The sequence below is a fragment of the Macadamia integrifolia genome, chromosome 9 (assembly GCF_013358625.1).
Source record: "Macadamia integrifolia cultivar HAES 741 chromosome 9, SCU_Mint_v3, whole genome shotgun sequence".
Classification (NCBI taxonomy): domain Eukaryota; kingdom Viridiplantae; phylum Streptophyta; class Magnoliopsida; order Proteales; family Proteaceae; genus Macadamia; species Macadamia integrifolia.
Window position 1 is genome coordinate 36,017,879 of NC_056565.1, and position 23,891 is coordinate 36,041,769.

Below are 23,891 nucleotides of genomic sequence, written 5' to 3' on the forward strand. Positions count from 1 at the left end.
AAAAAAAAAAAAAAAAAAAAAAAAAAAAAAAAAAAAAAAAAAACCTTATAAACCCACACAAAGTCTCCCCCACCCCATAGCATCTCATACTCAGCTTTTTGAGCAAACCGATTATAATCCCTACTAATGTGGGATGCCCTACAACACTTTAAGGTAACTTGAGCTACAAAACAAATCATATAACGATGGAAAATTTCCAATCCCAAACTTCAAATACATTGGAAATTAAATTATTCACTGATTCAAGGAAGCAATCAGAGAAGTACACCCCCGTTTGTTGAGCAAGTTTTCAAGAGAGAAAAAAAAGTCGTTTGGATTCAACATTCCAAAATGCCAACTGTTTTGAAATAGCCTCAAGATTCTATTATTTTCCTCGGTATGAAAATAGTGGTTTTAACTTCCCAATTGAAATAAGCTTCTTATTATGATGTGCACTGGATCCAAGATCCAAACCCCCTTTAGACTGGACTCAGATTTTCTATAGTGCATCAGCATCCCCAGTGCACATTTGACAGCTAGAAAGACCTTGCGGTGCATGCCAGTCACTCCTGGGGATGTAAATAGAGAGCCAAAATTTCGTATTCCATCCATATTCAAATTCATTTTAGGGTGTCTGAATCTGAATTTTTGGTTTTTGAATAATATCCGAATTCATCTAAAAAATAATTGGATTCGAATTAAAATATTTCCATTTCGGATTGGGTAATATCTGAATCATTAACTATCCAATTATAAAATATTGATTAATTTAATATTTTTTATAAACATATAATATATTATTATATTACCTTTTTTATAAACACTTCAATAAAGATATTTTTTCTGCTTTCCAAGAAATATGTGGCACATTCTGGCCCCTTCAGGAAGAAGGGATCTTCACAAATTAATGTCATCTTTCAGGAAGTTGGTGGATCATGAGTATCTTGTGAGGTGCAAGCGATACCACCACTCTTGCCTGTCATTGAGGTTTCTGGATCTCAAATAAGGGATCACAACCGTTCACTTTGTGGAGTTTTTATCTTGACCATGCAATCTCATAAGACAAAGAAGAAATTTGACCTTTCACATCAATATATTTGCTAAAAAAATGAGAAGGAATAGGAGCAGCGGTCAGATCGCATGGTGAATCGGGCAGCCTCGAGTAATGTGATCATTTGTGGAATTTGCCCATCATATAGGAAGAGTGACACGTGTATATGACCCCACTATTTCTCGCCACGTGGCTCTTCCAGCGCACCACCCTCGCCCGTGCCCAGCTCAAACAAACTCTTGCCGCTCTCACTTCTCTCTCCCCTCACCATTCCATTTCCAGCCTCACCACCTTCAATAAAATCTCTAAAACTGATCTCTCTCTCTCTCTCTCTCTCTCTCTCTCTCTCTCTAAAGCTTTAACATCTCATTCAATAGCATATGAGAATATTAATCTCTTCCCAGCTCTGCAAAAACCTATACAAGCCTTTAGGGGCATTCTTTGCTTCATTTAACACACTCTCTCTCTCTCTCTCTCTCTCTCTCTCTCTATGGTCTACTGATTTGAATTGGGTTTCTCTTCCTGTCAGCATATTAGATACATATTTGGATATTACATTATAAACCCATGTAAGATTTCATGGTTTTCTTCTGCAACCAGCATTGATTTCCTGCATATAGTGACACCTCTTTTGGAAATAATTTGATTCTTTTGGGTTGTGGAAAATGGCTGGGAATGAGTGGATCAATGGGTACTTGGAAGCAATTCTCCATAGTGGGGCTTCTGCAATAGATGATCATAAGCCGTCGCAGGTGAACCTGCGTGAGAGAGGCCATTTCAACCCAACCAAGTACTTTGTGGAGGAAGTGGTCACAGGGGTCGATGAGACTGACCTCCATCGTACATGGATCAAGGTTGTTGCTACCCGCAACACTCATGAACGAAGTTCCAGGCTTGAGAACATGTGTTGGCGCATTTGGCATCTCACACGCAAGAAGAAGCAGGTTCACAACTCACCGTCTCTAATGGATTTCTTACTAATTTTTCATGAATTTCTTTTTTAGAAAAAAAAAAAAAAATTCAATCCAAGTCTGAGAATGTTTGTTTGTGGGATTATTGTATAGTTAGAAGGGGAAGAACTCCAACGGTTGGCAAACAGGAGGTGGTTGCGGGAGCAGGGACACAGAGATGTTACTGAAGACATGTCTGAAGATTTGTCTGAGGGTGAGAAGGGGGATACCATGGGGGAGCTGGTACAGTGTGAGACCCCAAGGAAAAAGTTCCAGAGAAACTTTTCCAATCTTGAAGTGTGGTCTGATGATAACAAGGGGAAGAGACTGTACATAGTCCTCATCAGGTACATCTCTTTTGCTTAACTGTGATACATGGCATCTTGGATTCTTTGATTTATTTTCCAATATAGATTGAACCATATTGTTGCTCACTGATGGAGGTGGACCTACTTATCATCAATTTTGGAAACTTAAATTATTCCTTATGATGATGATTCCAAATTGTTCTGAGAATATCATTCATACATTGTCACATAAACAAAGCCCTGTAATTCATTGTTTTGACTCACTATATGATCAGTTTGCATGGTTTGGTCCGGGGAGAAAACATGGAGCTTGGTTGTGATTCTGACACTGGTGGCCAGGTAACTTAAAAATATCCATTTGGGAATCAATTTTTGAGACTATTGGATATGGAAGTTCATTAATTTTGTTGAGAATATCTCAGGTTAAATATGTTGTGGAGCTTGCTCGGGCACTTGCTATGATGCCAGGGGTATACAGGGTGGATCTCTTCACTCGCCAGATATCATCACCAGAGGTGGATTGGAGTTATGGAGAACCCACAGAGATGTTAAGCTCTGGCTCTGAAGATGCAGATGGAATGGATGTTGGTGAGAGCAGGGGTGCTTATATTATAAGGATACCATTTGGTCCACGGGATAAATATGTTCACAAAGAGTTACTATGGCCGCATATTCCAGAGTTTGTAGATGGAGCTCTTGCTCACATTCTGAATATGTCTAAGGTGTTGGGTGAACAGATTGGTGGCGGCCAACCTGTTTGGCCTTATGTCATTCACGGACATTATGCAGATGCTGGGGATAGTGCTGCACTTCTTTCTGGGGCTTTGAATGTCCCAATGGTTCTTACTGGACATTCTCTTGGAAGGAACAAATTGGAACAACTTCTAAAGCAAGGACGCCAATCAAAGGAGGATATCAATTCAACATACAGGATAATGCGGAGGATAGAAGCAGAGGAGCTGTCCCTTGATGCTGCAGAAATGGTTGTCACCAGTACCAGGCAAGAGATTGATGAGCAGTGGGGCTTATATGATGGCTTTGATGTGAAGCTGGAGAAGGTCTTGCGTGCACGTGCCAGACGTGGGGTCAATTGCCATGGGCGGTACATGCCAAGGATGGTGGTAAGTGTGAACTCACGGTTGGTTCTCTTTTTTTCAGTTGTGCTATACTATTTTTGTTTGCCTAAAGAGGTACTATTCCAAAAGGAGGAAAGATGCCTCAAGAGAAATGTATGCTTTATATTAAATTTAACACTGCAAGAAACAAAATTAGGATGCTAATAAAGCATAATGAGGTTTTGCAGGTTATTCCTCCTGGCATGGATTTCAGCAGCGTGGTGGTTCAAGAGGACACAACTGAAGTTGATGGGGAGCTTACTTCACTTATAGGTGGCACTGATGGGTCTTCTCCTAGAGCAGTCCCACCAATTTGGTCTGAAGTAAGCCATTTCTGAAATCATTCTATGACTTCAATATCATCATAGCTATCGTTTCCTTGACCGAAGAAAAGTGCCAATGCAGGTGATGCGCTTCCTCGCAAATCCTCATAAACCAATGATCTTGGCCTTGTCAAGACCAGATCCAAAAAAGAACATCACCACCCTCTTGAAAGCCTTTGGGGAATGTCCTCCATTGAGAGAGCTTGCTAATCTTGTAAGGAGCCAACCCCAAGTTACTCAGGTTCCCCCTAAGACAATATTCCTGATTTTGAATTCATATGCTTGTACAGACACTCATAATGGGGAACAGGGAGGATATAGATGTGTTGTCTGGGGGTAATGCAAGTGTGCTCACAACAGTATTGAAGCTGATTGACAAGTATGACCTCTATGGCCTCGTGGCATATCCGAAACATCATAAGCAGACTGATGTACCAGACATCTACCGCCTTGCAGCAAAAACAAAGGTTTGTTTAACTGATCATTGTCTTCAATTAGATTTCTCTGTTTTCAAGAAGGCTGATCAGCTAGTGGTTGGGAATCATGGCAGGGAGTCTTCATAAATCCAGCATTGGTTGAGCCTTTTGGTCTTACTTTAATAGAGGTCAGTTCTAATCATATCTCATGCATGTTTATATCATCCTCCCTATTCAACACACAAAATTCTGACTCCTATTTGACATTATGTAGGCAGCAGCACATGGGCTTCCAATGGTTGCTACTAAAAATGGTGGTCCAGTTGATATTCATCGGGTACAGATAGATCTAATCTTAGTGATTGATGATTAGTTCTTAGATGATACGATGTACAAAAACAGGGAAAAATTGCTTAGAAATGTGAAAAGAAGAACAATGTTTGTTTTGCATACTTGATATGTCCTTTATCTGCAACTATATATTGATCAGTATTTAAAGGCTCCAAGTATGGGATGGCCCATTTGGCCTCTCTAGATCATAAGGTTCTCAGAAAACTGGGTTGAGCTTTCATCAACTGAGTTTCAGTTGGAAGAGCAGTGTGTACTAAATTGGTGATTCTTGATGACTTTGGGAAAGTTTCTAATGAAGGGGTTCTACCCCCCACCCTCCATAATTTTTTTTTCTTTGTGACTAGGTTAAATATTTACTTGACTTAATGAATTAACTAAGATATGCCTCCAGATGTGCATCTGATTAGAAGCAATTTTCTAACAGAGTGCTCTTGCACTGTCTGTCCAACAAGTTAAAGGCAGAGAGTTACTTTTATTATATTTTCTCAAAGTTCCAGTACAACATTTTCCTTTTCTCTCTCCGAATGACTTTTAGGCACTGAACAATGGGTTGCTTGTGGATCCGCATGATCAAAAAGCCATAGCTGATGCACTACTCAAACTAGTGGCAGAAAAGAATCTGTGGCATGAATGCCGAAAGAATGGATGGAAGAATATACACCTATTCTCCTGGCCTGAACACTGCCGCACATACTTGACGAGGGTGGCAGCATGTCGGATGAGGCATCCTCAATGGCAAACAGATACTCCAGTAGATGACATGGCCTCAAATGAGTCCCTCGGTGACTCACTCAAGGACGTGCAGGACATGTCCCTGAGGCTCTCATTTGATGGGGATAAGTCTTCACTAAATGGTTCCTTGGAGAATGCTGATCCAGAGGTGCAAGACCAAGTGGGACGGATTCTAAGCAAGATGAAGAAACCGGCATCAGATCCCAAAGAAGACACAGGTGGAAAGAAGCAGACTGAGAATGTGGTGAACAAGTATCCCGTCCTTAGACGGCGTAAGAGACTGATTGTAATAGCACTTGACCTTTATAACAGCAATGGAAACCCAGACAGTAAAATGCTTCAGGTAATACAAGAGATATTCAAGGCTGTCCGATCAGATCCCCAAACCTCTAAATTCTCAGGATTTGCTTTGGCAACAGCTATGCCGGTGTCTGAGACTCTAGAATTCTTGAAAACTGGAAAGATTCAAGAAACTGACTTTGATGCTTTGATATGTGGTTGTGGGAGTGAAATGTATTACCCAGGTGTTTACACAGAAGAGAATGGGAAGCTCTATCCAGACCCAGACTACACGTCACATATAGACTACCGGTGGGGTCATGAAGGCCTAAAGAAGACTATATGGAATTCAATGAACTCAAAGGATGGTGGAGGAGATCTCTCTAAGGATTCCTCAAGCCCCATTCAGGAAGATGAAAAATCAGGAAATTCTCACTGTGTGTCATATCTGATCAAGGATCCCAGTAAGGTACATATAAATTTTAAAAATGAACTGGCAGTTTTCTAACTGATTACTTATGTTTCTCGATTGTCCTAATATCTTGATGGCAAACTTCTCAGGCAAAAAGAGTGGATGATCTGAGACAGAAGCTAAGGATGCGTGGGCTGCGTTGCCATCCAATGTACTGCAGGAATTCAACAAGAATGCAAGTTGTCCCATTCCTTGCCTCTCGAGCGCAGGCTCTCAGGTACAGATTGATTAATTATTTGCTTGTATATATGGTGGAGAATATCTTAAGAGAAACTAATTCTTGATGGTAGGTAGGCTTTCAAGATTTGGTGTGTACGCAAAATGCTTATCTGTGTCCTATACGAGAACTAGCATTTATCAATTAAAGATTCCAAACCTAATGATGGAAACTAGGCATAAAATCACATTAGTACCTCTAAAGTTTCTTGAAGAACTTGTAACTCGGCTACTTGTTAGGCATGCAGAGGAGTCCGGATGTTAGGATGCCTAGGACGTGACATTCAAATTTGAGACAAATAGTCATTCACCTCTTGGATCCCAATCTCACAAGAATATATTCCTATTGAATAATCCTATGTAAGTCTGATTTAGGCAAGAAAGTTTCGGTGGAGAGAGAGGATCCCCCAAATCATATGATGGTTGAACTGTAGTAACACTAAAAACATTTCCGGTGACCATTTCAAGCAACAATTTAAGCTTGGTAAATTGCATGGTATTCGATGTTTGAGCTTGGAACTTATAAACCGCCGTTATAGGAACTCATTCTTCTTTTTTCTGCTCTCCTGTTTGTTAAGTTCATTAATCATATGTATCAGGGCCTGTACTGGTGTCAATCATCCTCTAAGCTATCATATGGTTCGGAAGTTCCTCCTTGTTTTAAGTTCTGAATGGTGTTTCTGCCTTCTCATGAAATGGCTGCTAGGTACCTTTATGTTCGCTGGGGACTGAATGTTGCAAATATGTATGTGATTCTGGGAGAGACGGGTGACACAGATTATGAAGAAATGATTTCAGGAACCCACAAGACAGTGATCATGAAAGGGCTGGTGGAGAAAGGTTCTGAAGAGTTGCTCAGGACGTCAGGCAGCTATCTGAGGGATGACATTGTTCCTGGGGAAAGCCCATTGGTGGCCTACACAACTTGTGCAACTGCCGAGGAGATCTCAAATGTTCTCAAGGCATTATCCAAGTCTTGAATATGAGAGGAGAAGACCTCTGTATCTTATCAAGTTGGAGGTTTATGTAATCGTCGTCTTTTTCGTTCTTCTTTCTACTTGACTGAAGTGCAAATTTCTATTCCCCAGTTATTTTCAGTATAGGTGAAGTCAAATTGTAGCCAGCTGATGGCCACCATTGTTTCCCAAATTTTTGTGTTCAAATAACAAATAGAAGCATGCAAGTTACTGCCAATATAGTTACTTCATCAGGTCACACTCTCTTGATGTTTTTGCATGTGTGATAAAAATCAAACTGGAATAACCAGGATCAGATGAGAAAAAGAAGAGAAGATAACGAGAAAAGTAGAATAGAAGATGAGGGAAAATGAGAGAGGAGAAAAGAACTAACATAGGAAGAAAACAAGCTTACGGTTGAACCTAATCCCTAACAGTGACCAATAAGATATTTTATGACGAATAAAAGATACAATTAGAAGTATCCCTGGTCTAGAAGCCAGTGCATGTAAATGTCTATAAACCAATCCAAATAAGCACATATATCCAAACTACCCTCTATGGTAGTAGTGAGCACAAGAATCCATATACCCCCTTAAGCAGGAGGATATCTCCTAGGTTCCAGTTTGAAGCAACAAGAACAGGCAGAACCCGCAGAAGCAGAATTGAACAAATAAATTAGTCGTAGAAGCTAATATCCGGCAACCATATTTAAATTGTTGGATATGCAATTTTTGTGTAGTGATTTTGAACGGAAGAGATCCCTTCCGTGGCGTGACTGGATTCATGCCAACATAAACTTGTAGCAAATAATTGAAAAAAAAAAAAAAAAAAAAAAAACTTATTTCCAGTAGCAGCTCCATCAAAAAACAAATTAGCTACAGGCAGCAACAATAGAGAAAATTCTTGTGAAGAAGAGATCCAGATAATAACTAACAATATAAGCGGTAGATAAAATCAACCCCAGTCCAGAAAAAAGCAGTAGTAGAAGGTATGCAAATCATTGTTACAGGCCAGAAGTCTTCAACAACTAAAACAATAGCAAATGGCTAAAGAAGAGCAGCATGATATGAATAACCTCGAACAGATAAACAAACAAGTAATTTTCATGAGGAAGAAAAAATAATATTCATGATTAAGACAAATGATATTTGTAAGAAGATAGTAAAATAATCTCCAACAAGGAGACACAAATAATTCTCAATAAGGGGACACAAATCTCCAGTAAGGATACAGAAAATCTTCACAATAAAGTAACCACAGAAAATCTTCAATAAGAAGAAAAAATATTTAATATCTCCAATTTCCCCCTCAATGGGCAAAGAATGAATGTAGGGGAGACCCAAAAAAAAAAATGTAATAATAATAATTAAAAAAAAAGAAAAATCTCATTATCATATTGCGGCAACAAATAAGCATAACAATGCATAAACCACGTAACCAAAGCAACCGCAACAAATAAGATCCAGATTAGTTAGATTTCAATAAATCTAAGCAAATAAAAAACTCCAGTAATGCCAACAGCATAACAGTTGCGAGATGTAAATGACATCAACCATAACAGCAATTGTAATAGCATCAACTGGCAACAACAAATCAGAACGAAGTAGATATTAACATTCCAGTCCACAAACTTATGGTTATAGAAATCCCATATTTGACCGCAAACATCAATCTCTTCAAAACTATGGCAAACAATAAGCCATTGGGTTCATCAAAGCTATCAATCAAGAAGTCGACAATTTTGCAGTAGTATAGAAACAATATCATAGCAACATGGCAGAATAAAGTGAAAGTGATAAATTAATAACTCACAAACAATGAGTTTGATCCTGGTCGATGCTAGGGAAAATGAAAAAAGAAGATTTTGTAACCCATAATCCGTAGACCAGAACCAGATCAAATTCTGTTTGATAAATGTGCTAGATGTGTACAATGAAACTCTAGAAAATCAAGTACACCAAGGGCTAGATTTAGAGATCCAGATGGATTTTTGGTTGCAACAGAAAATCTAAAAGAAAAAAAAAAAGGGTACTGCAGGTTCCATCACACAGCCAAAAAAGATTCTAGTGCATCCCAATTGATACCTTGATATTGCAGTTTTTCCTTCCTTTGTAGCAAACACTATTCTGAGAATTACTATTTGTGGGAATGGATTGTAAGATTTCTGGTCTGCTCTAAGTCTAAATCTGGAGCTTTTTCCACCAAATTTGTAGCTAAATTCTTACTGTAAAATCCTGATAGGCAAGCCATTGGAATCCAAACTGGTTTTCTACAAAGTCCCTTTAACCCAACTTTTTTTGGTAAGTCTTGAACCCTTCTACTACCCTCCATAATATTACTAAATGGATGGTTGACTTGCGTTTGTTTTTTATCATTAGTTCTGTTACTAGCACTTCTCCAATATCCAATGTCTTTGTCTCATGCTAACTTCCAACAGCTAATCATTGTGGATCATCCAATACTTATATGTGGTGGTAGCTTTGATCCATTTTCTGGGGAGGCAGGTTGGGCCTCTGTGTTAAGGGTGTCAATTGATCAGGTTTCGGTTCAGTTCATATTTTGCCAGGGTGCAAATTAAAACCGAACTAAATAGGAATTAATCAAAATCATAATCGTTTTGCATTCAGTCCGGTTTTACAGATTTCTATTTGATTTTCATTATTCAATTTTTGCATTATTTTTGTTTATATTTTTCTAATTATCTATGGCTTTGGGGAATAATTTTCTGGATATAAGGATTTGAAATGTTGGTTTTTTTGAAGTAATGGGTCCATCTTGACTTTGGGAAGCAGGAACAAAGCTTGTATTTTGGTGTCTTACAGATTTATTTGGTTGTATCATCATGTATATGGACATTAATATTTTTCTTCTTAAGGTGGCATGATCTCTTAGAATATATCTGATTGATTTAGTAAGGATTCGTCTTGTCCTATAAAGCTTGTATTTATTCGTTCACACTGCCTTCTCAATATAGACATTTGACTATAGGAAATTAATCAATGATTTTTCTTATAAAAGAAAAGCATTTCGTAAGATTGTAGAGATCAGAGAGGAGGCAACGATAGATCCATTAAAGTTTGCCTTATTGATCGGTTTCCCAAATTGGCATCTCGGCGCTTGTAAAAGTGTGCATGTGTGTTTTGGGGGGGTTTGGAGGGGAGTAAAAACTCCAACAAAATGGAAGAATAATTTATCCTAAAAAATCCATCGAGTTTAATTTTGAAAAAAATTAACTACGATAATAGATGAGGTATGATATAATCAAATTTGGTTGGTGTATTTGTCCAATAAACTTCTTCGACTCAAGTGACAAGTGATGAAAATAAATAAGTGGCAATATTTTTCCAAAATATCCATTGGTATCTACTACTTATTTAATTTTAATGAGATCTTAAACCAATCTATTAGAATTTATATTATTATAATTAAGTTTCAAAATGACGTTTTTCTTTTATGTGTTTTATGACTTATAATGGTATGGGACCCTTAGGGTCAAGGTAGTGGAAAAGGGTCAATAACACCTTATGGGTGCCCTAAATTCCATTCATGGCCATTACCATGAGTGGAGAAGTGGGCAAAGAGAATTGATTGGGATTAATTTCATTTATGAAATTAATTCTTAATTCATGCGATAGGTTATTGCCAAATGGAGATAAATGATCAATATCATTATGTGGGTGCCCTAAAGTCCATTCATGGTCACTACCATGAGTGGGGAGGTGGGCTAAAAAATTGTCAATAACACCCTATGAGAGCTTTAAATTTCATTCATGGCCATTATCATTAGGGGGAGGTGGTTTAAGGAATTGATTGGGATTAATTCAATTTATTGAATTAATTCCCAATTCATGTCCATATGACATTATTCTCCAATTAACTTGCCATTAGTTGGAGGTTACTCTTGGGGAATCCAAGAGGGTGCAAGGGTTGATTTTGGGTCTGTATAAACCCAACCAAATACCTTGCAGAGACACGCATTCACACATTGACACTCCATCTATTTCTACTCTTTGCAATCATACAAGTCTTTATCTTTCTTTTATTTTCTCTAAGTCTTGTGTAAGGTTAGAGGGAGCTGTTGTGCTGTAGCTTTTTGCTCCTAGAAGGGACTAGAAGAACTGTCTCATCTTCTAGTAGAAGGTTGTTTTATCTTGGAGGTAGAGAAGCAGAACAACTCTTGACAGTAGAGGGCATCAATTACCTTAAAGGCAGCACTACAAGTGTGACTCAACCTCAATTCTGATTGAAGCTTCTTCAGTTGCTGTGGTGGTGATTCAACATCTATTTGAAGTTTATCCCCGTCTCATTTCAGCCAAGGATCAATACTACAACATCATAGTAGTTTCTACTGCAAAAGCTTTGTATTGCAATTTGTTTTATTTTTGTAAGAAATTATAATACAATTACCCAACACAATCTCCTTCTCGAGAACATAGGGGATAGAGGAGGCAACATAAGATCTATTAAGTGTTTGTTTTATTTTATTTATTTATTTTAAATTCAACTAGGATAAAAGAGGATGCTTCCTATGATCCACTTGTATCAACATTTGGATCGGGTCCCTCTGTTGATATATCGATAGTTGTGACTAACATTATAAATATTTATCGAAAGTCAAAATATTTGTATTCATTTTGATGAGATCATAGAGAAGGCAACATATGATCCATTCAGGTGATCAGTTACCATAGTCAACATGTCAATGCTTGTGATAGATGGGGAGGAAAAATATTCCAAATCTAGCAAATTCAGTCAAATCATTTGCCCTAACAAATCCATCGATGCTTAATTTGTAAAAGGTGGTTTTTTTTTTTTTTTTTTTCAAAATTTAGAATGCGGCATTTAGGGAAATAGATCAATTGCTCTAGTTCAGACATCGACAGATGTCAACCATTTGATATGGTCCAATTTATTTCTAATGGTGCAAGTCCATAGGGTAACTGCATAAAGTAAGTCATAAAAACAATGTAATGAAAAGATACCAAGAAGCTAAGTTCCATACCCTCTCTCAAATAAGTCTATAGTGCTAGCTCTATTGACTTTAATTATATAAACCCAACCTAAGTTTGACTATGGGAATAGAGTCAAACTCTATTTCGCACTCTATGAAGGGAGGGTGCATTACAGTCTATATATAAGATTCTAAGTCCCCCTCCTACGTACCCTAATGTTATTCTCATTATTGGCACCCATTGCTAAGAGAACATAAATCTAGAAGTCCATTACTTCTTGTAGAGACGATCATAAGCTATGTGGAGTTGAATCACGACAGGTTCTTCTTAGACGGTGGTGAATGATATTTAATGTTTTCCTATAGTTGGTATTAGAGCATATGACTATGCCAATGTATTCTCAAAATTGCATTATTGAATCAATAAAGAAGTTTAATTGTTTACCATGCTTCGTCAATTTTGCTACTTGGCTTAAATTGGGTCTTGCCTGGCTTGAATGCCAGGCAACCATTGGCTGCTTCAAATTCTGATGTTTGGTAACTCTCCTGAGATCATATTTTCTACTCTAGATTCCATTTTAGAAAAAAAAATGGACAAAAAAGCGTTTGGTAATTCCTCTCTCATTTCTGTGCCCAAGAAATGAACTGATTCAAAATATCATCTCAAGAACGGGAATCAAATAACACCTTTTGGGTGTTACTTTAATCCTAAGATGGTCTTCAAGGAAATAAAAAAGAAATTGTTCCCAATAAAAACCTCAAAATCTCCTTTTGATAAAAACTAACATCACATTGCAAAGGAGAAGGAACCGCTCTTGCCTTCAACTGGATGACCTTGTGGATCAACATTGCTCCCTTCGGGAAAGTCGATCTTTCCTCTAAACTCACTCTAGGAAGCCAACCTTGCCTGTGCTTCTGAAGCCCTCTGAACTCACTCTGGGGTTCACTTTCAGTCGACCCAGAACTTCTTGGTAGGTTCATCCCTCACAAATAAAGCAATGCTTTTCTTCTTCTCTTAATATCTGACCAAAGAAGAGAAAGAGAGGGTGAGAGAGCAAGAAATCGTTAGGAGATGAGATAACGATCTGTAGTTGCAGAGGAAATTTTTTTAATCAGAAAAAGAAAAGGGATAGGGAAATTTTTCACCTCTTTGGTTCCTCCCTCTCAGCAGGAAATCGTTAAGAAATTTTTAACACTTTTGAGTTCCCAGTTGCAAACTTTTCTGCTTTCAGTTCTGTTGGGTTAGGTTTCCCTCCTTGTGGAGGATGGCCCAAGTATGCTCACCTTCTTTAGGTGAAGCCCATCTATGTTTGAGGCCCATAAGGAGGGCATTTTTATCACAAGAATATTGATGAAGCTTTATTCATTTAGCCTTGCTCATATAATAGGGTTTAATGAAAGCAAGAGAGAGAGAGAGAGGCTATTGGAAAAACTTGGAGAATAAGAAAAAGAAAAGGAGCAGAAAAATTATGGGTTAGAGAACCGTGTGCAGTCATCTTCAAGATCTCAATCGGATGGTCATCCATGGTTCGATTGAGTTGATATTTTGAAAGTAGCTTCGCAACACGCCGGTCTTCATTCTTTACGGTGTGATTGTCGTTTGGAATTTTCTAACTCAGTTTTCCAATAATGTTTTCGTTGGCCCTGTTTTTGTGAAATCTCTTCAATTTCTTACTCTTTATTTTAAGATTTCATCTTGTTGATGATGTATGCCAAAGATATATTATTCTTGATGTTTGGAATGATTGTATGCCTTAATTTCAATTAGAGAAGACTCTTGTGTATTCCCATTATTTGGAGATAGTGGATTTTAGTGGACTACGGTTCTGTGATTTTTTACTTTTCTTATTATAGAGGTTTTTCACGTTAAATTATTGGTGATAATGTGTGTGTTTGTGTTCATGGTGGATTTGTTCACTGATTTATGAATTTAGTTGCTTTCTTGAGAGCTTGATTATTGCACGCATTGTGTTTGATAAATTGGTCCATCAAACTCTACTTGATTGTTTCCTATTAGGTTCACCCAAGAGGGAATAATTTGTTCCGCGCTTTTGTTAATCATGTACATCTCTGGGTTAGTCCATTTTTTTCCATCAAAGTGGTATCAGAGCAAGGTTGTTTGCTAAGTTGCATATCTGAGCTGCATAATAGAAACTAATACAAGTAGAATGGTTACTTTGAATGGTTCAAACTATCATATTTGGAAAGAAAAAATGGATGACCTTTTTTATGTGAAAGATTATTATTTACCAGTTTTTAATACCGAAAAATCCACTAATAAAATGAAAATGAATGAAATATATTTCATCGGCAAGTATGTGGCTACATTAGACAATGGGTGGATGATAATGTGTTGAACCATATTTGTGGAGAGACATACACACACTTTATGGTAAAAGTTTGAGCAATTATATACTCGAAAGACTGAAAATAATAAATTATTTTTTATCAAACAGATGATGGTTTTGAAATACCAAGATGAAACCCTGGTGACAGATCACTTGAATTCATTTCAAGGAATTATTAATCAGTTGATTGCAATGGATATCAAATTTGATGAAGAGATACAAGGATTGTGGCTTCTTGGTACTTTATCAGACTCATGATTGTCAAACTCAGCTCCAGATGGTATAATTTCAATGGATTTAACCAAAAATAGTATTCTGAATGAAGAGATGAGAAAAAAATCATATAATTCCTCTCACCTTTAGATGCTTTGGTCACTGAGAAAAGGGGGAGGAGCAAAAGTAGAGATCTGAAGAAAATCCAACAAGTTTGCAAATGTTAAATGCTATTATTGTGGTTTGAGGTCACACCAAGAAGTTTTACCGAAAGCTGAAAAGAGAATAAAAAGGAAAAAGCCAAAGAGAAGAAGAAAGATGATGATAGCAATAATGAAAGTGTTACTGCCATTTCAGAGGACTTTCTCATTGTCTATGATAATGATGTTGTTAACCTTGCATGCCATGAGACCAGTTGGGTGATTGACAATGGTGCTTCCATTTATGTCACTTCTTGAAAGAACTTCTCCACATCTTATACACCCAATGACTTTGGGATTGTAAAGATGGGGAATGATGGCTTGGCAAAAGCTGTTGGCATAGGAGATGTTTGTTAGAAAACCAATGTTGACACAATGTTAGTTCTTAAGGATGTGAAACATGTTCCTGAGATCCGCTTGAATTTAATTTCTACAGATAGACTTGATGATGAGGGATTTTGTAATACTTTTGACAATGGACAATGGAAGCTCACCAAATGTGCTAAGGTATTGGTAAGAGACAAAAAATATTCAACATTGTACTTCATGCAGGCAAAGCTCTCCAAAGGCATTATAAATGCAGTGGAGAATAAGGGTACTATTGGGCTGTGGTACAAAAGATTTGGGCACATGAGTGAAAAAGGGATGATGATATTGTCAAAGAAGAAGATTCTACGTGATATGAATAATACTCATTTGAAAAAAATGTGTTCATTGCTTAGCAGGAAAGCAGAACTGAGCCGCCTTCAAGAGTTCTTCTCTTTTAAGGAAGTCAGATGTACTTAACTTGGTGCACTCCGATGTGTGTGGTCCTATAAAGACAAGACCACTTGGTGGGTCACTTTATTTTGTAATTTTCATTGATGATCACTCAATGAAGTTATGAGTTTACACATTGAAGACAAAAGATCAGGTGCTAAATGTATTCGAACAGTTTCTGGCCTCAGTTGAGAGACAAATTGGAAAGAAGTTGAAATACATTTGCACAGATAATGAGGGAGAGTACTTAGGACCATTTGATAATTATTGCAGAGAAATGGGTATTCGACATCAAAAGACACCTCCAAAGACTCCTCAGTTGAATGGTTTGGCAGAGAGAATGAATAGGACACTGGTGGAGAGAGTCAAATGTTTGCTTTCACAGGCAAGACTACCAAAAACCTTTTGGGGTGAGGCTTTAAGTACAATTGTGCATATTTTGAATCTAACACCATGTGGTCCACTACAGTTTGATGTACCAAATAGAGTTTGGACAGGCAAAGATGTCTCTTATAATCATTTGCGTGTCTTTAGATGCAAGACATTTGTGTATATTCCCAAGGATGAGAGGTCTAAACTTGATGTCAAGACACAACAGTGTGTATTTGTGGGCTATAGTCAAGATGAATTTGGTTATAAGTTATATTATCCAGTCAATAAGAAAATTATTAGAAGCTAAGATGTTGTATTTATAGAGAAAGAGACCATACATGATATTGATAATGTAGAGAAGATAGGTCCTAAACTCAATGGTGATTTAATTGACTTCGATCTAGTTCCTCCATCCCTAGTGTTAGAGTCGGTTGGAGATGAAATTCAAAATGATTAGCAATGTACAGATAATGCAAATGCTCCCATACAAATTGAGATAGATGATACTGCTCATGAGCAATTACCTATACTAGAAGTTCCATCACTGATTCCATTTAGGAGGTCTACTAGAGACCGATAATTTTTCACACGGTATTCTACAAGTGAGTGTGTATTATTAACTGATGGGGAAGAACCCGAGTGTTTTGAAGAAACAATGAAAGATAAACACAAGAATGAGATGATTGAAACCATGCAAGATGCGATGAAGTCATTGAATGAGAATCACACCTTTGAGTTGGTGAAATTGCCTAAGGGTAAAAGGGCTTTGAAAAATAGGTGGGTGTATAGGGTGAAACAAGAACACTCTTTACATTCATAATACAAAGCTAGATTGATTATCAAGGGATTCAGTCAAAGTAAAGGCATTTACTTTGCTGAGATATTCTCTTCAGTTGTAAAGATATCATCTATTCGTGTTGTTCTTGGTTTAGCAGTTAGTCTTGACTTAGAGATTAAACAGATGGATGTAAAGATTGTCTTCCTTCATGGTGATTTAGAGGAAGAGATTTACATGGAGCAACTCGAAGGTTTCAAAGTTAAAAGGAAAAGAGGATTATGTGTGCAGATTGAAGAAAAGTCTTTATGGCTTAAAATAGGCACCAAGATAATGGTTAAGAAGTTTGAATCAATTATAGGGGAGCAACAATTCTATAAGAAAAATACTTCTGACCATTGTGTTTTTGTACAAAAATTCTTTGATGATTACTTTGTTATCATTTTATTGTATGTAGATGACATGTTGATTGTTGGTAAGAATGCATTAAGGAATGACAAATTGAAGAAGCAGTTGAGTAAGTCTTTTGCAATGAAAGTCTTGGGGCCAACAAAATAGATTCTTGGCATAAGAATCATCCGAGATAGAAATGTTAAGAAGTTATGGCTATCATAAGAGAAGTACATTGAAAATGTGCTTCAAAGATTCAAGATGGACAAAGTTAAAGTGGTTAGTTCTCCTCTTACTACTCAATTTAGATTGAGCAACAAACAGAGTCCTTCTACTGATGAAGAAAAGAAAGATATGGAAAGAGTTCCACATGCCTCTATAGTGGGAAGTTTGATGTATGCCATAGTTTGCACAAGGCCAGGTATTTCTCATGCAGTGGGCACAGTTAGTCCATTTCTCTCAAATCCTGGGAGAGAGCATTGAAATGCAGTCAAGTGGATTATAAGGTATCTTCATGGCACTTCCAACTTGAGACTTTGTTTTGAAAATGAAAAACCTTTGTTGGCTGGTTATACAGATGTAGACATAGCTGGAGATATTAATTCCCGTAAGTCTACTTTAGGTTACTTGATCACTTTCTCAGGTGGCGCTGTAACTTGGCAATCAAGACTACAGAAATGTGTTGCACTTTCTACTACTGGAGCAGAGTTCATTACAGCAAGGGAAGTTTGTAAAGAGTTACTATGGCTGAAGAAGTTTGTACAGGAGCTTGGTTTCAGCAAGATTGGTATGTGTTGTTTTGTGATAGTCAAAGTACTATCCACCTTGGTAAAAATTCCACTTTTCATGCTAGGTTGAAGCATATTGATGTGAGGTATCATTGGATAAGAGATGTTCTAAATTTCAAGTTGCTAAAAATTGAGAAAATTCATACAGATCATAATGGTTATGATATGTTGACGAAAGCCTTACTGAGGGAGAAGCTTGATGTTTATCGCTTGATTGCCGGTATAGCGAATCCTTCGACATAGTCAGGAGGGGGAGATTTGTTGGGTTGGGTTTCCCCTCCTTAAGGAGGATGGCCCAAGTATGCTCACCTTCTTTAGGTGAAGCCCATCTATGTTTGAGGCCCATAAGGAGGGCATTTTTGTCACAAGAGTATTGATGAGGATTTACTCATTTAACTTTGTTCATATAATAGGGTTTAAGTGAAAGCAAAAGAGAGAGAGAGAGAGAGAGAGAGAGAGAGAGAGAGAGAGAGAGAGAGAGAGAGAGAGAGAGTGGCTATTGGCAAAACTTGGAGAAGAAGAAAAAGAAAAGGAGCAGAAAAATTCTGGGTTAGAGAACCGTGTGCAGTCATCTTTAAGAGATCGATCGGATGGTCATCCATGGTCCAATTGAGTTGACATTTTGACAATAAATTCATAACACACCGATCTTCATTCTTAGCGGTGTGATTGTTGTTTGGAATTTCCTAACTCAGTTTTCCAGTAATGTTTTCGTTGGCCTTGTTTTGGTGAGATCTCTTCAATTTCTTACTCTTTCTTTTAAGATTTCATCTTGTTGATGATGTATTCCAAGGATATGTTATTATTGATGTTTGGAATGATTGTATGCCTCTAATTTAAGTTAGAGAAGACTCTTGTGTATTCTCATTATTTGGAGATAGTGGACTTTAGTGGACTATGGTCCCGTGGTTTTTTACTTCTCTCATTGGAGAGGTTTTTCACGTTAAATTGTTGGTGATGATGTATGTGTTTGTGTTCATGGTGGATTTGTTCACTGATTTATGAATTTAGTTGCTTTCTTGGGAGCTTGATTATTGCACGCATTGTGTTTGATAAATTGGTCCATCAAACTCTACTTGATTGTTTCCTATTAGGTTCACCCAAGAGGGGAAGAATTTGTTCCGCGCTTTTGTTAATCGTGTATATCTTTCGATTAATCCCGTTTCTTCCCCATCAAGTTCCTCATTCGTTATAAAGTATAAAGAGAGAGATTCTATAAATAGCGAAGAGAAAGTTATAGAGCCCACCTTTGGATTTGGGTTCTAGTGTCTGATCTCTTATCAGTTTTTTTTTTTTTTGTAGAAATCTCTAATCTAATTTCAATGATACAACCTTTAAATGCATTCACCTCTTCATCAAGTGAAATATTAGTAGAGGCCGCTAAGCTGATTTTTTTTTTTTTTTTGGGTAGCATTTGGAGTCTGTTCAGTTTTGAATGGTTAATTATGTACAGGTTAATACGAAGAGGGTTTGGTTTTGACTTTGTTCTTGAAAGGACAAAGCTGTTAAGGGGTCATATTGTTATGGCCTGGTTTGCGGATCGATAACTTTTTGCAATTTTTGTTTGGTATGGTCGTCTGCAAGACTGGGTCTTTCCAATTCATTACTTGTGGATATCTGGTGAGAAATATATTTTGACCCAACTTAGGGGTTTTAATTATTAACATGGATACAATGAAGAGTCCCCCACCTAGAATTTTGCTTATTAGAAGACTTACAGGCAAGGATGGGAGCCTTAATACATACAGATATGTTTTTCTTCTTCTTACTTTTATAACATATGCTTGCTACCATGCTTCTAGAAAACCTACCAGCATTGTTAAGAGTGTTTTGGATCCAGAGCCTAGCAAGGTTGGCCGTGCTAATCCTTGGCCTCTTGGTGAGATTTTTGTTAAGGAGAAAGGGTTGACTGGTAAAGGCTCTGGATGGTTTCCCTTTAATAGGGAGGATGGGACTGTGAAATTGGGTGAAATTGATGTTGCATTTCTTGTTTGTTACTCTATAGGGATGTATGTAGCAGGGCACCTTGGAGAAAGAAAAAAAAAATTATGATATATTGATGTCGTGGTGGTGGTCGGCAGAGTGAGATGAGAACCACTTCTGGATGTCCAACGCCAACGCCAACCCCATCCCCCATAGATCCCCACAACCTCTTTTTTTTTTTTAATTTATTTAGAGAACATGTCTTAACCCCTTGAAACCGAAACCATCTCTCACTTCTCACAGGTCTAAAATTGAAAGCCCACTACAATGAAATTACCTAGTAGAAAATGGATCGGTATCTGAAACACATGGGGTTATCCATTTTACTTGCCCCATCACTGATATCAATTCATTTCAATATGGTCATTAATGGTGTTTGTGTAAATATTGAAATAATGAACAAAAATGTGTCAGGGAATAGTTCTTACCAAACGCCATTTCACTCTAGAATTATCCCCAGAACGGTTTCAGAACAAGTTTACCAAACGCCCAAACAGAGTAAAAAATTCATCTTTTAATGAGGTAACACAAATAGATGATTTTGCTGAAGAATGGCGTTCTCAGAACGGAATCGTTACCAAATGGGCTCTTAGTCATCTCATGATAAATAAAGTAGATAATGAAACATCACTTCTACCATTTAAAGGGCTTAGATCATAAGTTTTAAATTAAAATTTAGAATATTTTTAAACTCAAAAATGGATTTATTACTCATCTAAATTTCAGTAATAAAGACTACAGAGATGTTATTATAAACGGGAACGTAACTCTACCAGCTTTTTATTTCTCAACCCTAAGTCAAGTTATGAAAGAGGGTTAATGCGTTAGATTGATAGTTGATATGTTAAAAGTGAAAATTACTTTCAATGGTCTCATTTCGAAAGGGTTATATATGGATTTTGAGTCACAATGACAAATGATGTGGCAGTTCTGATCATTAGATAGAGAGGGTATGGTTTGGATAAATCATGTATCAAATTCTAAGCCTTGATTTGGTTAAGCATTTTCCTATAGGACATGCCCGTCGTACATGTGTTATGCTCTCCTATGATAATCCAACAACTAATGTACACTTTCACTTAATTATAGACTTTCAGAACTTTTTTTAGTTACTTGGCGTTATCACACTGAAATTTGATATTGGAGCAGGGAACATAGGTATCAATCTATCCATAGAATTTGGGCTAATCTGATTTGCCACATGGTAGAATTTTGACGAGGATGTTTTCGTAAGGCTTCATATGTGGGATTTTTAGAAAATATTTTTAAATGTACACTAAAATTTTAACATGGATCATAAAAAATTGTTACTTTAGTTATAGTTAAAAAGTAGGCTTAGTTAAGTAGTGTTTATTAAAGAATAACATTGTAGTACGGCTTATATTTGATAATGGATATCACACTGTGATCAAACAAAGTTTGGAAATTTTTTACCAGCTTATGAAAGATGAAAGTAGGTAAAACACTAGGACCAGCCGCGATTCCAATTGAAGTGTCGAAAAGCCTAGGAGTATAGGAGGGTAGCTCTGGTTTGTAAGAAAAAAATGTAATATCTAGTACTGCAACAACTATAGAGGCATAAAATTAATGAATCATACCATGAAATTGTTTGAAAATATTATTGACCCACCTAAGAGAGTATACTGAGGTAACGGAGAACTAATTTGGTTTTATGCTAGGGAGATCCATGACAGAAGCTATTTACCTCCTAAGGAGGCTTATGGAAATTTTTAGAGTTCACAAAAGGGACATCCATATTGCCTTTATTGACTTAGAGAAAGCCTATGACAGAGTATCTAGAGAGGTCATTTGTATGTCCTAGGAAAGAGAAGGGACTCATAGTCACACCCCGTTCACACTGAACCGGGCCAATGACCGAGTTAACACCGGTTAACCCAAACCTGCCAGGATCATCAGATACTGTATTCCACCACAGCATACACACAACTAATATAAACTCATCAGATCAGCGGAAGACTAAGTTTTACCTGTGAATAATCCCATAATACTTGATACCCGGATAGTGATACAATAATTATATACATTTGGGCCCGAAGGCATGATATTTACACAATAAAAATAAAATTCAAATATCAAGTACATAAGGGAATCCACCAAAACAATCAGAGTACACAACTCGGCTCGGTATCAAGGCTAGAGCTCAGCTCGGCATCAAGGGTTGAGCCCAGCTCGGCATCACATAGTAGAGCTCAGCTCGGCCTCAGAAGTGGAGCTCAGCACGGCCTCAAAGGTGGAGCTCAGCTCGGCCTCAGAACTGCTGTCCCGCAGCACAGCTCTCGCACGAGCAGTCGGTGCCGTGCTCTAACTCCTCAGGGGTCCACCAGTCCTCTTCAGGAAACTAGACTGTGGGACCCACCCCGTGCTCCTCAGATGTATGACCTGCAAAATCATCTAAAAAGGGGCGTATACGTGGGATGAGCTCACTAGCTCAGTAAGTAGAAAGATGGACCACACAGCAGTCCACACATCACAACACATCATATGCACTACATGCCATGCTATACATTTTAAATCACATCCACCTAAGCAACATTACTAAGTCCTCGGTTTTAGTGCTACTACAACCACAGTGCGCGTATACTCCGGGTACGAGCCGCGAACTCCCTCCCGCGATATGCCCATAGGGCTGTCGGAGAAGGCCCACCGTGAGTACTCTGAAAAGTAAAGACAATGCCATCCACCGGCCCTCAACAGAAATGTAAATGACTGAAAATAAAGGTGCTGACTCCAGCAATTTAAAAGCAGTACGATTGACCCTCTTGAATGTGCCACCGGGGTTGCCGGCTGTCCTACATGACCCACCGGGCGTTATGTCTAACCGCCACAGTGACCCGACGACCGCGACCACTGCTTCTCCCCAAATGATAACCCAACACCTTAACCCCTGTTGGGAAGGGTCGTAGCACAGGATGGTGAGAATCCTAATACCGCATGCTCCTATATGACAATAGTACGATTGCATAGTGCCTCCGTGTCCCATTCCACGAGCCACCAATGCATTCGTTTTCAAGCCGACTACGGCATCTAGTCTATCAATGCATCATGCACAATGATGTCCACAATCAACATATAAACATCTCATTCAATTGGCATTTGAAAAGTAAACATAGCACATATGCACATCAATGTGTGGAATGACTAATCTACATAGCATATTCATGATGGCATGACTAGATTAGATATAATTAAATGAATGCCAAACAATGCCTTGAAACAAGTCCAAACGTCCTCTCCCCACTTACTTGTAGCGTACAAGGATTTCCGCTCGGTACGGGTGAGATCCGGTGCGAATCGGGTAGGATTTGGTGAACCTAACATAATTGAGCGGGGTTAGTACTTCACCATTTTAGAGTCAAAATTAAAGAAATCTGATGTCAAAATCGTGTTTAGAACGTCAAAAGAATGTCACACTTCCGATTTGGGTTCAATCGGACATAAGGATCATCCTCAGGGCCACACGGGTGGGTCAGACAGGTGGGTAGTCTGGCCCACCGGTCCTACCCACCGGTATGGCCTGCCGATTCCACCCGCCGGTTGAGCCAAAAGGCCCCTGCCCTCTCAGGTGGGTGCCACAGGTGGGTAGGGGCCCACCGGTGCCACCCACCGGTGCTACCCACCGGTCTTGGCGGAAAAGACACTGTTTCTTCCCAACTTCCTCCATTCTTTGGGGATTCAAATGGGGCTTTTCCCCATCCATTCTTCACACCTTCAAGGTCCTATAGGATGGTTCTAACCTAGATCTAGGTTAGATTCAAGTGATGGGAAACCATCTTACCTTCTTTGCTCAAGAACGGCTTCGAACCCTCCAAATCACTTCAAACCCACAATGCTCCTTCCACCTTGTCAATATCTCTTCAAATCCTTCAAGATCAACACGTAAATCATCTATTAAACCTTAGATTCATCATTTCAAAGGGGATTTACAAGATCTCAAGAAACC

At 38.1% G+C, this 23,891-nt stretch overlaps 1 protein-coding gene across 2 annotated transcripts; it reads left to right on the forward strand.

Moving 5' to 3' along the window:
- Nucleotides 1-1,317: 1,317 nt before the first annotated feature.
- On the forward strand, nt 1,318-7,386 carry LOC122088483 (probable sucrose-phosphate synthase 3). Of its 2 annotated transcripts, XM_042657761.1 has the most exons (12): nt 1,319-1,974; nt 2,095-2,327; nt 2,564-2,627; nt 2,711-3,409; nt 3,592-3,726; nt 3,809-3,940; nt 4,017-4,193; nt 4,277-4,330; nt 4,417-4,479; nt 5,029-5,973; nt 6,066-6,193; nt 6,899-7,386. In XM_042657761.1, the coding sequence occupies exons 1-12, from the start codon at nt 1,696-1,698 to the stop codon at nt 7,170-7,172; spliced, it is 3,183 nt and encodes a 1,060-aa protein (XP_042513695.1). In that variant the 5' UTR covers nt 1,319-1,695; the 3' UTR covers nt 7,173-7,386. The 2 variants fall into 2 exon arrangements, with proteins under 2 accessions (XP_042513696.1, XP_042513695.1); XM_042657762.1 differs by lacking the exon at nt 4,417-4,479 and having other exon boundaries at nt 1,318-1,974.
- Nucleotides 7,387-23,891: the final 16,505 nt, after the last annotated feature.